At 45.1% G+C, this 17,614-nt stretch overlaps 1 protein-coding gene across 1 annotated transcript in view; it reads right to left on the minus strand.

The window, feature by feature from the left end:
* Positions 1–17,614, minus strand: part of ctdp1 (CTD (carboxy-terminal domain, RNA polymerase II, polypeptide A) phosphatase, subunit 1) — a 288,341-nt gene that overhangs the window by 138,318 nt on the left and 132,409 nt on the right. The window contains 1 exon segment of the mRNA XM_038810246.1: positions 61–238. Coding sequence (XP_038666174.1) covers positions 61–238 — 178 coding nt within the window.

The raw sequence follows: 17,614 nt of genomic DNA on the forward strand, positions 1-17,614 counted from the left end.
GATCCCCTGCTCTTGTCTCCGTTTGAACCGGGTTCCTTTCCAATTTCCCCCTTTGCTCACCTCTTTATCCATGCTCTCCAGGTCCTCCTTGCAGAGTGTGTAGAGGGGCATCGTTTCAGACATGCTCGGCTGACGTTTCCGAGCTCCAGCCCGCGAGGGGCCAGGCTTCTCTTCGCTCTGGCTGGAGTTAGGCAGCTCATCGTCTTCTAATATCGGCTGCTGGTGAGGCTGTACAACTCTGTAACACACACACAAAACACAACCTCGGTGAAGGTAAAACTGGCTACTTGGCAAGATCCTGATTTACTGCGCGGGGAGTGTGACAGGAAGAGAAAGGCAGGGCCGATTTTTCTCAGAAACCTTCCCGTTTTTATTATCTCTGTTACGCAACAGTCATAATGCACACACAACGCACACAAAAACACACACAAACACGCACGTATACGTGCACCTACCCCAAAAACATTTAATGAAACCCAATATATTTCTTTCAATCATCCCAGCCCAACTGGAATTGGGAATGAGAATAAAATTGGGGGGGGAGCTCAAATTTGGAACAATAGTCTTCAAAATGTGTTTGGGTGTTTCATTACCTTAAATAATTACTCTATCTGCTCTGGGTGGTGTTGGGATTCAAAACATATTACCGTCGTGCGACAGGATGCAACAGTTGCGCTGCTGAAGATCCATAATGTTAAACCAAATTACTATTCTACTTTTGTTCTAATTCATTCAAACCCAAAGATTCAGTGACCAAAGATTCAGTGGGGTTACGGGATTATGGGGATAGGGCTGGGGATTGGGACTAGGTAGGGTGCCCTTTCACATAGTCAATGCAGACTTGATGGGCCGAATGGCCTCCTTCTGCACTATAAGGATTCTATCGATAACACAAACTAATAGTTTCCCTCCCCCTCAATTTCTGCTGCCAAAAATGATTCAACTGCTAATTGCACTTCGGCAATCTCCATTTAGTCATTGATCAGGAAGATTCCAAAGAAGATGCAAATCCGAATCGGTTATGCTGCAGAAGGAGGCCATTTGGTCCATCGTGTCTGTACCGGCTCTCTGAGTGAGTATGATGATTTAGTGCCATTGCCCTGCCTTTTTCCCCGTACCCCTGCATTGGATAATTATTTGCATAGAAACAATGTCCCCTTGAACACCTCCATTGAACCTGTCTCCACCACACTTACAAGGCAGTGCATTCAAGGCCCGACCACTCGCTGTGTGACAAAAGCTTTTTCTCACCTCACATTTGCTTCTTTTGCGAATCACTTTAAATCTGTGCTCTCTCGTTCTTGATCCTCTTACGAGTGGCAACAGTTTCTTCCTATCTACTTTATCCAGTCCCCTCATGAACATCTCCATCAAATCGCCAAGGAAGACAGTCCCAACCTCTCCAATCTATCCTCATAGCTGAAGTTCCTCATCTCTGGAACCATTCTTGTCAACCCCTTCTGCACGACCTGAGCTAACTGTTCACGAGAAGACCAATTGGTGTCATACTGACAACTTGGAGTGAATGGAAAAGAATCACTGTGGTACTTCAAGAAGGACCATATAGCAGATTTCTGGGATAAATTCAGAGCAGTTTTATGTTCTATCTGTCCTGTGTAGCACTTGGGCTCCTTATTGCCAACAGGATACCCAAAGTGAAAGTGTTCCTTATTTCTCTCCCGAATAATTCACAGAATTGACAAAGTTCGTCTCGCCTTTCATATGTTCTGTGGTTCAAGAATGTTGATTTAGTGCCAGACAAAGTCCTCAATCCCAGACTTCCAGTGAACAAGACACACTCGAAGAGAGCATGCAAGCACAGGAACAGGAATGGGTCCATTCAGCCGATTCTGCCATTCAATTAGATCATAGCTGAACTATATCACAGCTTAACTCCCCACCCTGGGCCTGATGTCAAACCAAGTAGACAGGACCATAGGAGCAGTCAAGCTTTCTCCGCCATCCAACACAATCATGACCGATCACCCACTTCAATGTCATCTCCCCATACACTAGCAATGCTGAACCTGACTGCACATATATGCGGAGACCAATTACATTTTAAAATGTATTATTTCCCTGGATTGGGTGTCGTGGGCTACACCTGCATTTATTGCCCCTCCCTAATTGCCCTTGAGAAGGTGGTGGTGAGCTTCCTGAACCGCTGCAGTCCCCGTGGGGTAGGTGTACCACAACGCTGTTACATTTCTCAGAGTAATCAATGGTGTTATTTGGTGAAAGAATTGATTTGAAAAATAATCAAGTCACAGGCCTTACTGAAGTCAATCTCAACTTGTCGAAATGTCATAATGTCTGTCAAATTGTTCATCACCCAAATGAAAAGCTTCATCTGGGGATAAAATGGAATTGACGTTCAATGGCATTACCATCGCTGAATCTCCCACTATCAGCATCTGGAGGTTACCATTGACCAGAAACTGAACTGGACCAGCCATATAAGTAATGTGGCTACCAGAGAAGGTCAAAGGCTATAAATCCTGCAGCAAGTAACTCACCTCCTGACCCCTCAAAACCTGTCCACCATCTACAAGGCACAAGTCAGGAGTATAATGGAATACTCTCCATTTGCCTGGATGAGTGCATTTGCAACAACACTCAAGAAGCTCGACACGATCCAGGACAAAGTAGTCCGCTTGATTGCTCCTCCTTCCACAGATATTCATTTTGTCCACCACCGACGCAAAACAGAAGTATCTACCATTGACAAGGTGCGTTGCAGGAACTCACCAAAGTTCCTTAGACAGCACCTTCCAAATCCATGACCACAATCATCTGGAAGGACAAGAGCAGCAGATACCTGGGAATCCCACCACCTGGAGGTTCCCCTCCAAGTCACTCATCAACCTGACTTGGAAATATATCCTCGTTCCTTCACTGTTACTGGGTCGAAATCCCAGAATTCCCTCCCTAACAGCACTGTGGGTGTACCTACAACTCAAGGACTGCAGCGGTTCAAGAAGGCAACTCACCACCACCTTCTCAAGGGCAATTAGGGATAGGCAATAAATGTTGGCCCAGCCAGCAACACCCACATCCCGTAAATGAATTTTAAAAAATTATAGCAATTGTTACATGCTGCCTGGGTGCAGTACTATTGATAGGCTTTTGGCAGTAGTTTGTACGGCGGCAAGTATTTTCAAAACAATTGTGGAGACGAATATGGTACAAAGAGTCGCAAAATTAGTCTAGGTGAGAAAAGAAGTCCATAACCATTAGTGCGTTCAGTTACTCTTCCCCATTCATCAGGTTAGCAACAACATTAAGCAAATCATGAATTATGTCCACGACCGCATCAAATTGCATTTATGTGGCATATTTAACGTGACATAACATCTCAAGGAGCTTCACAGGAGGGTTATACAGCGAGGTTAAACACTGCGCCACATTAGGCCAACGACCAAAAGCTTGGTCGCAGAAGAAAGTTTTAAGGGCATTTCAGAGGAGGAATAGGAAGAAATTGAATGGCAGAGGGGTTTAGGGAGGGGATTGCACAGCTTTGGGCCATGACAACGGAAAGCTATAATTGACAGAGCGTTTAAAACTGGGGATGTACAAGAGGATGATCCCAATCTGCATTGTTCCATTGTGAGGGTTTTTTTTGTTTTGAGAACAATTCATCTTTTACGAAAACCACGGACACGTTTCAGCTGTTGGTGGATAAGAGCATTGAAGAGTATCGTAACATTCACTGCGATAAAGATCATGAGGGATCAATCGTTTCCACATTTTGTTAGCACAGGTCTTCCTAAAGGCGGTCACCAGAACCACTCCAAATTGTCTTGGAATGTTTTGTGGTTACGCACAGTTATGGAAGAGATGGATCAACTGTGTGAATCCACCTACACTGAAAGATATCCTGCGTTGAATGAGATTCTGAGCACATGCGTGAAATGGCATTCTTTCCCCCTACACATTATCGTTTTATTAAGGCACAGATGACTCATGTAAGTTTTATTACGTCGAGTTTTATTACCCGATTTAAATGGGGAAAGAAACAGAGTTGGATTATAGTTCAGGACATTTCTTGCATGCTTGGCAATCATTTTGGTGTCAAACAGGGAAGTATAATGCAATTTCCCTGATGATAAAAAAAAAAGACCATCAATCAGCGTCCGCTAATTTTATTTTGTCGCAAAACTGTACAGTCAAGTAGATGCTGAAACGTTAAAAATCCATTGATGATGTGATAACACCTCGTGGATATTCAGTTAAAATGATGAATGGAAATCCTAATCTTTCGGATTATCTTTGTACTTTGCACGGTGGTAATTTTTCATCCAGTACTCGGCCCCTTTAAAAATCAGGCAATCACTGACATTGCTGGGGTTTATTTTGTCGAATAAAACAAGTGCTGGCTCTCGGCTTCTTTAGTATGTTAGTAGCAGTATAATTTAGGGTTCTTCAGTAACTTTTAATATATGGCACCCTTAATTATCACCTCAAGTCAATCCCTGCACCAATGCCAGGCCTGCAAAACCAATACCAACACCAATACACAACATCTCAAAAGTCGTCTTCTTCTCCTTCGCCGACAACTCCACCAGGATCGAGAATGACTTGCTTCCACTCCAGCTCAATGGGTTCGGAGATGGAAGATAATTCCAAAACGCGATCTGCACATTTTGCCAAATCGGGTAAGGTGGTTCTTGGAAGGGTTGGGTAGATGGGTTTGCGCGCGCTCTCTCCAGAGTTCGCCTCTGCGCGCTCCTCGACAAAGTCTCTCAATATGTTCGGTTCGTTCTTCTCCATTTTGGTCGGTCACAAGCCAGGGGCTCCATGGACCAGCGGGGATGCTTGACCTCTTCAACGATGCCATTTGGGCATCCCTAAAGTATTCCCGCTGCCCTCCTGGGAGCCACCTGCCACGACCTAGTTCCGAGTAGACGGGATTCTTCGGGATTTTGGTGTCAGGCATGCGAGTGACCCATTCCACCCAGGGGAGCTGGTTTTGATTGATTAGTGCCTTGACGCTAGGCATGTTCACAGTACGCCAGGCAGTCCCGATGCTTTAAAGTTCAAAATCTATTCTTGCATTGCAGGGTACTTTCACACTTCACCTTGCTGTGGCAAAATGGGACTTTAGCAGCATTCCACAACTTTGGATAGGTAGGTAAATTAAAAATATTGTGTGAGCCCACATCGTAGAATCTCTACAGTGCAGACGAAGACCTGTCGGCCCATCGGGTCTGCACCGACCCTTCGAAGCAGCTTACCTAGGCCCAATCCCACACCCTACCCCCATATCAACACCTAACCTTCGGACATTAAGGGGCAAATTTAGCATGGCCCATTTACCTAACCTGATCTTTGGACTGTGGGAGGAAACCGGAGCACCCGGACGAAATCCACGCAGGCACGGGGAGAACGTGCAAATTCCACACAGACAGTCACCCAAGGCCGAAATCGAACCTGGGACACGAGTGCTGTGAGGCAGCAGTGCTAACCACTGTGCACCCTGCAAGAGATTTCCTTGGTTTTTAGCTAAATCGCTTGCTATTAGAATCACGATTCCTCCTCCTTCAAGTACCCCTCCCTGAGAGAGGGTGTTGGCAACCAGGGGCTTCCACTGGACTGGTCCACAATTATCCTCGGCTAAGTATTGCAGTGGTTTGCTGTTACATCTGCAGTATAACTGACGGGGAAACTCGACCGTTCTTTACCGCCTCTCATCCAGTGAATTAGAAGGGTTTACATACAGGCAGATAATCAACCCGTTTGGCCACGTAATAAATGCACCTTCTGTGGCCGGAGTCCTGGAGTGGGGTTTGAACCCAGAGCTTCTGGCCCAGAGGGAGGAACACAATCCATTGAACCAGCAGACCTCTGCCAAGAGTTGAATTGCAATTATATTCATTAATTATTCATCGCAAATATCCATCATAAATGGGTTCACCATTGTTTCAGTGCACATTGCATTGTATAAAGTTCAAAGGCCATTGTCGTGGGATCCCCCATATTATGTTCTTTCCCGGATTTATCTTGGCAATAACAGTTTGAGAATTCCCCAGATTAAAGCCAGGTTAACTGCCAGGACATAAGGACCCCAAACATAAAGGTACCTCCCTGGGTCATTAATTAATTTTTGTCTGCCCAGATCTAGCCTGTACAAAACCATCTCTAAAGAATCGTCTTCTGCATCAAAGGAAAAAGGTGTTTATAATCTAGGAATGTCCTCATGATCTTCAGTCTTTCATCTGCAGCTCCTCCATAACTGAAGAGCCAGTGGCGTTCTTTTGCAAGTGTAATCAGAGTTTGTTTTGAGAACCTAATCCATTCCCCTGTGAAGAGCTGGAAGGATGATCAATGCTTTTTCTCCCCCCTTTAAATCAACTCAATGCATCTACGGAGCTGGAACTTGCTGCAGTGAAAGTGTCTCACTGTCTATTGTGTGGTCAGACATTTCCAGCACCATTCTGCTCAAAACTATTTTTTGCACTGTAATGTGCTGGAAGCGTTGAGATGATAACTGTGTCGAGAGGTCCACAGAGCATCTGGTACCTTAGGCAACAATGGGACTAGCTATCTATTTTTTGAGGGAAGATCTGATCACGAGCAGTTTCCATTCATCATCTACGTCATCTCGGGGGGCGTTGGGCAAGAAGGTCAAGCCACATGGTGGTGTCAGGTCGTGTGGCAACAATTGGGTCCTCGAGGAGTTTAGACATCTTACTCTGCCTGGGCTGACCAAGTTGATTTACAATGCTTTGTCTGGATCTTTCGACTCAATTTGGTGCAGATCAATGTCTGCTCAGTACAGCCGCTAGCTCCTTGCCTGGCAAGAGCTACCTTGACGCCAACCATTCCCTTCCATTTGACAAGCACATAGTCAAGGAAATGCCAGGGCTTAGACTGAGGCTGTTGGCAGAAGACTTTGCATTTTTCTTTCAGGAAGAACACGGGATGGAATTTTTCAGCCCCTCCCTGGTGGGATTTTCCAGTCCTGCCCAAGTCGAAGGACGTTCGAACGGCTCACGCAGTGACAGGGTCGCAAAGTTGCGTCCATGGTATTTGGTGATGGCAAAGTCACACGTGGCCCACAACAGAGGTAGGAGAGTTCCATTTGACGACAACCAATGAGAGTTGAGGATTGAGAATGAAACAGATGACGGGCGGAGAAAGAACAAGAGTCAAATTGGATCCAGAAAAGAGAAGGAAAAGATCAATTGGATTAATGTATTAATAAAGAGAAAGAAAGAATGCAAGAAAAACAAATTTAAAAGTTGACGTCAAAATTCCTGACAATTGAGTGCAATCTTGAGATTGAACCACAGAATCCCTAGTGCAGGAGGCCATTTGGCCCATCGAATCTGCATTGGTCCTTTGAAACAGTACCCTACCTAGCTAGGCGCACTTCCCCCACCCTATCGTCATAACCCCACCTCAGCTGAACACCTTTGGACACTAAGGGAAATTTTGTAGCATGGCCAATCCACCTAACCTGCACATCTTTGGACTGTGGGAGGAAACCGGAGCACAAGCAAACATGGAGAGAATGTGCAAACTCCCCATAGACAGTCACCCAAGGCCAGATTAAGCCCAATTTAAACGGTTCACTTTTCTGGGTCAGAGAGGTTGACTAGCGTTGCACAAACAATCATCACACCATTAAAAGGATACTTACACTGTCAATTTGACTTTCTGCAGTGAGTTCAATGGGCATTTAATGTGCATATCCAGCAGCTTCTTAGCAATAACAAAAAACAAGGGTGAGATGCTCTTTGTGCAAATGGTGGTGTGGTATGTACTGACTAGAGAGTTCTGGGCATTCTCAATACACGACACATCTCTTCATCCCCTGAACTTGTTGCCCAGTTTGTGCATGAACAACAAGAGTGAGTCATTTAACGTGCCATTTTTATCCAGCAAGAATAGGCCCGTAACGTCCGTTTGGTTACTGTACTACCTTAGTGTCTTATCCATGTTTCTGTTGTCTATTATTGCATCTGTATCTGAGCGTGGTCAAGTGTGGGGCAGGATGGATGCGGCAGCTGAGCGAGGTACCATCTTGCTGTCGAGTCAATGGGAGATTGTGGTGGGTCTCCCAAGTGCACTTTAATGAAATGTAGTTGCCATGACAGATTTGGGAGCTATTACATTTCAACAGCACTACAAATTTCTAGAGAAACTAATCGAGTTGGAGCCCCTTCAGTTGTCAGTTAACTTTGGTCACTGCTCTCTAGACTGCCCGGCAATGGTTGCTTTCGTTAAGTGGCCATTAGGTGCGCCGTTCAACAGAACTGAAAGTCTCACAACAAAAAAGGATTTTGATTATACTATGCATTATATTCCGGTCATGCTGGACTTGATTTAGTATGTTGCCTTCTCTTGCAAAAAGAATATACATTTCCTTTAGCCATTTAATGTATTGGAATGCTTGGTTTCACTAATCAATGGAATACAATATGGGTGAAGTATTAGTTTGGTACTGTCATATTTCTAGTGCAATCAATGCAGCACGGTGGCATAGTGGTTAGCACTGCTGCCTCACAGCACCAGGGACCCAGGTTTGATCCTGACCCTGGGTCTCTGTCCGTGTGGAGTTTGCACGTTATCCTACTGTCTGCGTGGGTTTCCTCCGGGTGCTCTGGTTTCTTCCCACAGTCCAAAGATGCGCAGGGTAAGGTGGATTGGCCATGCTAAATTGCCCTTTTGTATCCAAAGGTTAGGTGGGGTTACGGGGACAGCGTGGGCCTAGGTAGGGTGCTCTTTCAGAGGGTCGGTTCACTCGATGGGCCGAATGGCCTCCTTCTGCACTGCAGAGATTCTACGCTCTATTCTAGGAATGCTCTAAATTAGTGCAAGTTCTGCAAGATATTTGCTGTGCAGACTACAGTCAACGATTGCAGGCTTCACAACCTGCTCTAAGTCCACTAACTAGGAACAGAAACAGGCGCAAATGATGCCAAATATCTCCATCTTATGCAGAGACCTCTTCCTGATTCTGTGATAAGCAAGCTTCGCCCATATGTATACCAGGGTTTAAACTATACCGGCACTGAGTTACCAAGAAGCTGTACCTCCAGAATTTACATGAAGCCACAATCAAATGAAATCAGGATAGTTGACCAAAGCATGGGTCAGTCAAAGGGTTGATGAGTGGCTTAACAGAGAGTGATTGAGAGGTTTAAAGAAGGGATTCTGAAGCTTGGGGCCGAGGCAGCTGGTGGACGATGGAAATTGAGGGACGTTCAAAGAGACCAGAAATGGAGGAGCTCGGAGATCTGAGAGAATGAGAAGTCTGGGGGAGGGGCGGGACGGAGACAGACAGTTCAACAGAGATAGGAAGGCAAGAGAACATCGAGGGATTTGAAGGCAAGGATGAGAATTTTTAAATTGTGGCCCTGTTGAGCCTGAAACCACCGTTCGTCAGTCAGCACAGTTCTGAGAACCAACTTACAGGAAGATCTGTGTGAAAATTCATTAGCAGCTCTAGAGAATTATTTTTGTGTTTCAGAAACACGTTCATCTGACACATTTAGGTCAGCGTAGTACAGCAAGGTGGCTGCAGCATTTAATTGGGAAATAATACAACGCGTGTCAAGTTAGAGTGAAACAGTGCTCGATGGGATGCGAATTAGCGGTCAAACAAAGGACATAGAGAGAGTTGCAGAATTTGGCCCCACCAAGATCAGCTATTTATGGCTATTTTGGTACATCACGGTTGCACAGTGGTTAGCACTGCTGCCTCAGAGCGCATGGTACCCAGGTTCGATTCAGACCTTGGGTGACTGCCTGAGCGGAGTTTGCACGTTCTCTTCGTGTCTCCATGATTTCTTACCGGGTGCTCTAGTTTCCTCTCGCAGTCCAAAGTGCAGGCTGGGTAGATTGCCCATGATAAATTACCCCTCAAGTGTCCAAAAGGTTAGCTGGGGTGACTGGGATAGGACCCGAGTAGGCTGCTCTTTCGGAGGGCCGGTGCTTACTCGATGGGCCGAATGGCCCCCTTGTGCACTGTAGGGATTCTATCATTCGGGCCACCGCTTTATAATTTCAAGCGATGAGTGTCCTGGTTGTAAATCACCCCAGTCACCCGACTGATTCAAAGACGTTACGCTGTCTACAATATCACTGGCCCACCAAAAGATTTTCTGCTTCACCGAACAATTTTCATTTGTAATAAAAGGTATTTTCTTTTCCCATTCTGTTTTTAAATTGATCTTTCCATCTCTTGGGATCCAAGCCCAGGCAGAGATTTAGTGGTTCATGTTCCTAACAACCTATAACTTGTATGTGGCCCAAAAAATACATTCATAGAAATATGACAGAATTACGTATAGAAGTGAGAGCAGCATTAAATCTCAGGTTTATTCCAACGGGCATTGTGACCAACCTTTCTGCTTTACTTAGGATCATTCAGCATTCTACACAGGATCAAACTAATTGGAGTTTTGATAATGCAGCCTCAACAATTTGGGAATGTGCAGCCTCGAAACCTCAATTTGAACTAGCTTCAAAGCTTCTTGATACTGCTCAGCTATTTCCGCCCATTTAAGTTACGGCACCAGAGTTTGGTTGACTTGGAAAGTATTATTCAACGATTTAAGGATCGTAAATTAAGGCATCTGGTCATCGATGTGACCATCAATTCACTCTGAGACACGAGTTGAAGTAAACTGTGGCTTTAATCGGCTTACAACTGAGCCTGCCTGCGACTGTACTAAACTCAGGGCGGACTCGCAGGACCGCAGCACTTATACTTCCTGAAGGGGGCGGAGCCCTGTACATGCTCCTCATCTCCCCCTGTGGGCAGAGCCGCGCAACGGCTCACAGATGGAGCCCACAGTAATGTACCGTGTGAATTATAGTGGTTACACATTCACCACAGTCATCGAGTCCAAGGGTAGCCTTTAGCCTGAATAAATATACACCTGTACATTAAAATAATCAAATTTGTGGTATTGCATACAATATACTAACTAAAAGAATAATGTGTGATGTGGTATATAATACGGCAATTAAAATATAGCTTGGTTGCCAATAATAGTGACTAAATTGAGAATATTTTAGATGTCAATTAAGAACAGAAAGTCTGTGATAGCTATTATACAAACTAATTAGTCCCGCTATCTCAGATTGATGGCTAAAGTATCACGGCACATATATGGGCCATTTTTAAAACTCCAATTTAAAGCAGTACTTCTTTTTCAAATTGTGCCACCACAAAGAACATCACGACTGTTTTCAAAAGCAAGATAAAAATCATGAAGAGTACAGGCACATTTTTATCACATTCATTTTCAGAAACCACGGGTTTCATAAATCACAGAAATTATAGCGCGGAAGGAGGTCATTCAAATCAACACCAGTAAGAGGAAGTCATCTGTGGTGACTGGCGGGGGTCCAGTCTGGTTTTCAGCCAGCTAGCGGAATTGTCGTCTCAATGACGAAAGGTGCGAAGTACTGACGTCCCTCAACATTCGTATCCAGTGGGAGAGCTAGGATTTATTTACATACAATGTCACAGTCCTTATAGTAAGAAGTCTTACAACACCAGGTTAAAGTCCAACAGGTTTGTTTCAAACACGAGCTTTCGGAGCACGGCTCCTTCTTCAGGTGAATGGACTTTAACCTGGTGTTGTAAGACTTCTTATTGTGCTCACCCCAGTCCAACGCCGGCATCTCCACATCACAGTCCTTATATGCAGGTCTTAGAGGGTCGAGAGAGCGAGGGAGGGGGAAAGAGAGAGAGGGGAGAGAGAGAGAGAGAGAGAGAGAGAGAGAGAGAGAGAGAGAGAGGGAGAGAGGAGAGTGAGAGAGAGAGAGAGAGAGAGAGAGAGAGAGAGAGAGAGGGAGGAGAGAGAGAGAGAGAGAAGAGAGAGGGAGAGAGGGGAGAGAGAGAGGAGAGAGAGAGGGGAGAGAGAGGGAGAGAGGGGAGAGAGAGAGGAGAGAGAGAGAGAGAGAGAGAGAGAGAGAAGAGAGAGGGAGAGAGGGGAGAGAGAGAGAGAGAGAGAGAGAGAGAGAGAGAGAGAGAGAGAGAGAGAGAGAGAGAGAGAGAAGAGAGAGGGAGAGAGGAGAGAGAGAGAGAGAGAGAGAGAGAGAGAGAGAGAGAGAAGAGAGAGGGAGAGAGGAGAGAGAGAGAGAGAGGAGAGTGAGAGGGAGAAAAAGAGAGAGAGAAAAACAGAGGGAGAAAAAGAGAGGGCAAGAGAGAGGAGTTAACGGAAAATTACAGGTCAGTGGCCTGAAAATGCACCCCAGGGAACAGTTCACGGGAATGGGGCAGGACGATGTCCCAGAAGGAAGTTAAGGGACAAAGACAGGAATCTAAAACAGGCCCTGTTCAGTAAAGTTAAAACTAAAGCATGGAGAAATGGACTCCAAATAATAGACAAGAGCCACAGGGAGCAAACTTGAAGCGATATGGGCTTAAAAGAAAGCCCAGAAGGTCAGAGGAGACAGCCGATGGTCAGTGATTTCTTACTGCAGGCCTTTTGCAGTAGTGGGTTTCTGCTCGAGATGGCCAAAGATCTGAATGTGCGCTTGGAAGCTGAAGCTGGAGTTCATGTGGAGATCCAGGAGAAAAGGATCTTGAATCTCAGAGGATGAGACTGAAACCCTGGGAATGAATCCTGGTTGAAGCCATCCAAATGAGAGCGAAATGCAGGACAGAATTCCCGGGCAAGTTTAAAAGTGGAGCTTGCAAGACATTGTGAGAAAGACAGCGTTTCAGTGTGACCAGTTGGTACAGTGTGACAAGGATCTGTGTGGGTTGTTGAAAAATCTTAAATAATCACAAGTCACATGTGGTGTGTCTGACCACAGTTTCCCAGTTGGCTTTCATGCACTACATACTTAATATTAGAGTACAAGATAAATATGGTAAACTGTTTTATCTTTCTGAATTTGCATAGGCCTGTAAAGCGATAGCTGGGGAGAAGAAATAATCAATATTTGAATAATGTTCTTGTATTTGTATTGAGATCCTTCCAAACCTTTTGTCCAGTGTAATATAGTTCACCTTTCTGGTTAAATCTTGGCTCAAAATCTCGGAACTCCCTCCCTAACAGCACTGTGCGTGTACCTACATCTCGAGGACTGCAGCGGCTCAAGACGGTAGCTCACCTCCACCGTCTCAAGGGCAACCATGGATGGATAATGAATGCTGGCCTAGTCAGCAACGGCAACATCCTGTGAATGAGTTTTTAAAATGTTTTATTGTGTGTTAAAAGTCCATAAGCAGATTCCTGTGAACCTGTTCAGTAACTTTCCTCCATGGTTTCTAAAATGAAAGTTAGGATCTATCAGGTTCCACACCGGGATCTGACTTGTCTAGTATTACCATCGACCGGCATCCAAACATAATGACAATATAACGAATTGCTCTGCAGTGGTAAATGCTGGACCTTTTACACCCAAAGATCATCATTCTCAGAATGTAACCGTAATAGTTGTCCTGTGATAGTCATCATACATTCAAGTCTCTCCTTCAGTTTTATTCCATTTTCCAAAGCTCAACGTATTCTGGATTCCAGTCCTTTGATTAGTTGAGCATGTCTGCCGACCTGAATGTACGTTTTCCTGATTCAGGGGTGACAGTGCTAACAACAGGGCCATGGTGACATTTAACGCAGGGCGGAGAATTAAAGCAGGTTCAGAGTTCAGTCATGGCCAGTCCCTCCGTTCCGGCGGCACATGGCACGGTCAGTTCCCGCCCCACTGTGAATGTCGATGTTAAGGTGAGAGGGGCCACCAGAAATTGATATGTGTTGGTGAACAACTTAGCGAATAGCTAATGATGCTCGCAGTTAAGCAGTTTTAAATGATTAAACCATAAGAAATGATCAAACTCATTTGCGTGTTCTAATCCAGAAAGCCAGTTGGTGAAGCATTTAGAACTGAAACCAACATCTACGCACTTGTCTATTTATTTACAAAGCTACACATTATATGCATACACCTCCTAACCAACAACTGTATTTCAGTCTAGGTCTATTCGTGGGAGCTCAAGTGAACCCTCCAGTGAATGCCTGCCAGCCGGCATACAATTGAACATGATTAGTGTACAATTTTTAAAAAAAATTATAAATTTAGAGTACCCAATTATTTTTTTTCCAATTAAGGGGCAATTTGGCGTTGTCAATCCACCTAACCTGCACATCTTTGGGTTGTGGGGTGAAACCCACGCAGACACGGGGAGAATGTGCAAACTCCACACAGACAGTGACCCGGGGTCGAATCTGGGTCCTCAGCGCCGTAGGCAGCAGTGCTAACCACGGCACCACCTTGCTGCCCTCCTGAGGGCAGCATGGTAGCACAAGTGGATAGCACTGTGGCTTCACAGCACCAGGGTCCCAGGTTCGATTCCCCACTGGGTCACTATCTGTGTGGAGTCTGCGCGTTCTCCCCATGTCTGCGTGGGTTTCCTCCGGGTGTTCTGGTTTTCTCCCACAGTCCAAAGACGTGCAGGTTAGGTGGATTGGCCGTGATAAATTGCCCTTAGTGTCCAAAAAGGTTAGGAGTGGTTATTGGGTTACGCGGATACAGTGGAAGTGAGGGCTTAAGTGGGTCGGTGCAGCCTCGATTTGCCGAATGGCCTCCTTCTACACTGTATGTTCTATGTTGTATGATTAGTTTTACAACTAGCATTCAGCGTTCATCCATTAATTTTCAGTGGCCAAACGAGAAGATTCAAGGAATTGAGGTAAAAATTCACAATGAGAGCTCGTGCACCACACTGGTACAGACAGCGCTCAGGGGGGTCAGGCACAGGCAGCCATGCTTCCCTCGGTCTCTACTTCCCTCCGGGTCAAAGTGACCGCCTATCTGGAAGTGACATGGAAGATAGGTGAAGGAGCGGAAATGCTGCAATCCCTCTACCGGTTTCTAATTTGAATCTATGTTTATTTGTGGTTTGACTTAACAATGATAAAACATACATTTCAGAGTTAAGAACACTCGGCACAGTGTATACCGTGGAAGACTATGATAGAGTTCCCATTAATCTCGGCCCTTTGAGATTGGAACTGAAGATGATCTGAAAATCTGACCAGACGGAATGGCAAAAGAAAACTGGAGTTGTACGTTTTGTTCAATTAAAGACAATGTTCTGACTTCCTCCACCCATCTAAATAACTGATGCACATCGTGGAATGGTTACAGTGCAAGAGAAGGCCATTCAGTCCATCAGTCTCTGGTGGCTCCCTGTAAGGGCAGCTCAGCTTGGTCACCCCCATCCCTAGCCTTTTCCCCGAAATCTTTATGTCTACTCTTGTCAGATCATTATCCCATCGCCCTTTGAAAGAACCTGTCTCGGCCACACTCTCAGGCAATGCATTGCAGCTCGCAAGCCCACGTTGCCGCAGGGACTTTTCCTCGTGTCTCCTTTTGACTCTGTTGTCATTCGCCTTAAATCGGGGCCTTCTGATTCTCGACCTTTCCACCAATGGGGACAGTCTCTCCCTATCTAATCACTTCAGGTGCCCACTATTATTCTGATCAGACACAAGAGGGCGAAACAAGGAAAATAAGCAATATTCCAAAATAAGGGAGTTGGGATGGCCCAAGAGAAAGGCGAGTGAGAACATTAGAAGAGAAGTGGGCTCGTGTTTGACTCGATAGGCCGAATGGCGCTGTAAATTCTATGATTCTATATGTGCATACACATTAATCAGACAACGGCCTTTGATGGACGTGGTCTTTTGAAGGGTTAGACACTGCACGTTAAAGGGCCCTCAGCTTTTCTCTAAAAGCTCCTTTCTTTAAAAGCACACTGCTTTAGACATTCTGTTGATTGCAGAGAGGACTGCATCACAAGGGCCTTGTTACCACAAAATAACAAATTATTTTTGTTGGATGAGAGAGAAATGGTACGGGGTGAAAGTGGGGCTCTTTGCTAACTTAATGCCTATCTCTTTGAGAATGGGCAATAAATATCTCCCGTGTCTGCGCGGGTTTCCTCCGGAGGCTCCGGTTTCCTCACATTGGATATTCTGAATTCTCCCTCCGTGTGCCCGAACAGGCGGCGGAATGTGGCGACGAGGGGATTTTCACAGTAACTTCATTGCAGTGTTAATGTCAGCCTACTTGTGACACTAATGAAGATTATTATTTTATTAATTTAGCTTTGCAAGACCACAGTTTAACACTAAAACTTCCAGTTTACAGTTTTCATTCATTATAGATTTATTAACTTGGTCATAATTGTTGGTTTAAAGCATATTTAAAGTCAGGCTCTCATCAAAACTGTCGTCACCGAGGTCTTCGGTTACAACACCATGGAAACTGAAAAAAAACCCTGTGCTCAGGCTAAAGAGCAGATAAGGGAGGTCGACGGAGAGGACTGACCATAAATCCTGCCAGGTTCCTGACTGGGTGAAATGGAGGGCATGGAAACCACATGATTGGATGGGTGTTTCAGTATTTCGGTAGATTCAGTGTTGAGGTATCCGAGTGAATTTGGGGCATTGTCAGTGTGGTAGGGTCAGGAGAGGCACCATACAAACACCCATATGCAAGTCAAAGGAAGGAGAAATGGGCGATACCGACAATCAAAGGACAAATGAAGTCATATACTTCATTCCTTGCAAACGGTTGCTGTAATGTGTGAAGTCTCTCTTCTGTTTACATGAAACCATAACCGTTACCAGTCCAAGTGTGAGCGTTGAACCATTGACCAGGCAGTCCCGAGAGACTGTTTTGTTGTTTGTGACGCCCGGTGGAATTAAGTGACTGCTCAAATTGCCCACATAACATTGGTCCTTCAATAAATAACAACTAGCTTCAAAGCACTTTATAACATGTCCTCAGGATGCAAGGTGGAAGTACAGGTTCCTTCTGTTAGTACAGTCACTTGCAAAGCACTTCTGGCAACTTCACGTCCGACTCCCTACCCAAACCTCCCAACTGCCATTTTTCAGTCCGACTGCCTCTCGTCTTCGGCTTGCCTCCCCCACTGACCTTTGCTCCCTTGCTCATTTCCTCCCTCTCCCGATTACCCAGAAGGAGTGGGGAGCACAGGAGCGGGAGAGGGTGTGGGAGTGGGAGAGGGCACGTGAGACCCCCTCGGGCGAGAGATAGAGTGCGCACGGAGACATGGTGCTAGAGAGAGTTTGCGTGGGTGAGAGAGAGCGCACGAGTGAGAGAGTTATCAAGGGAAAAGGGGGGAGAGAATCTGTGAGCAGGAGAATATTGGCGAGCAGAAAGAGTGAGCTTATTTCTTATATTTTTAATTGTATTTTGTTTTATAAATTACACAATTTACAAACATAAGAATTTAGCAATGTACAATATTTCAGGTTACTGTTCATCGCTGTCTTAATGATTTTTTTCTGAGGAAAATGGTCCCACATAACCAACTACAGTATTAACATTGATTGTAATGAGAGACTGTGATTTGAATAAAGTTCTTTCACTTAAAGTTGCTCTTTCAGAAACAACGACAATGGTAAGTGAGGAATTACTGTATTTGCTCTTTGTTGAATCGTCAGGGCTATTCTCCTATGAAACCACATGACATCACGCTGCAGCTTGTACACAAACTAGCCACAAGAATGTTTGTTAAGCTATAAAAATGCCAGATGCAAGTCCATAGTAACAATTCCACTGTTAAGCAGCTGCTAGTTTTGCTTTATATTGCCCAAGAAATTATTTTGTTACT

Source organism: Scyliorhinus canicula, chromosome 10, assembly GCF_902713615.1.
Source record: "Scyliorhinus canicula chromosome 10, sScyCan1.1, whole genome shotgun sequence".
NCBI lineage: Eukaryota > Metazoa > Chordata > Chondrichthyes > Carcharhiniformes > Scyliorhinidae > Scyliorhinus > Scyliorhinus canicula.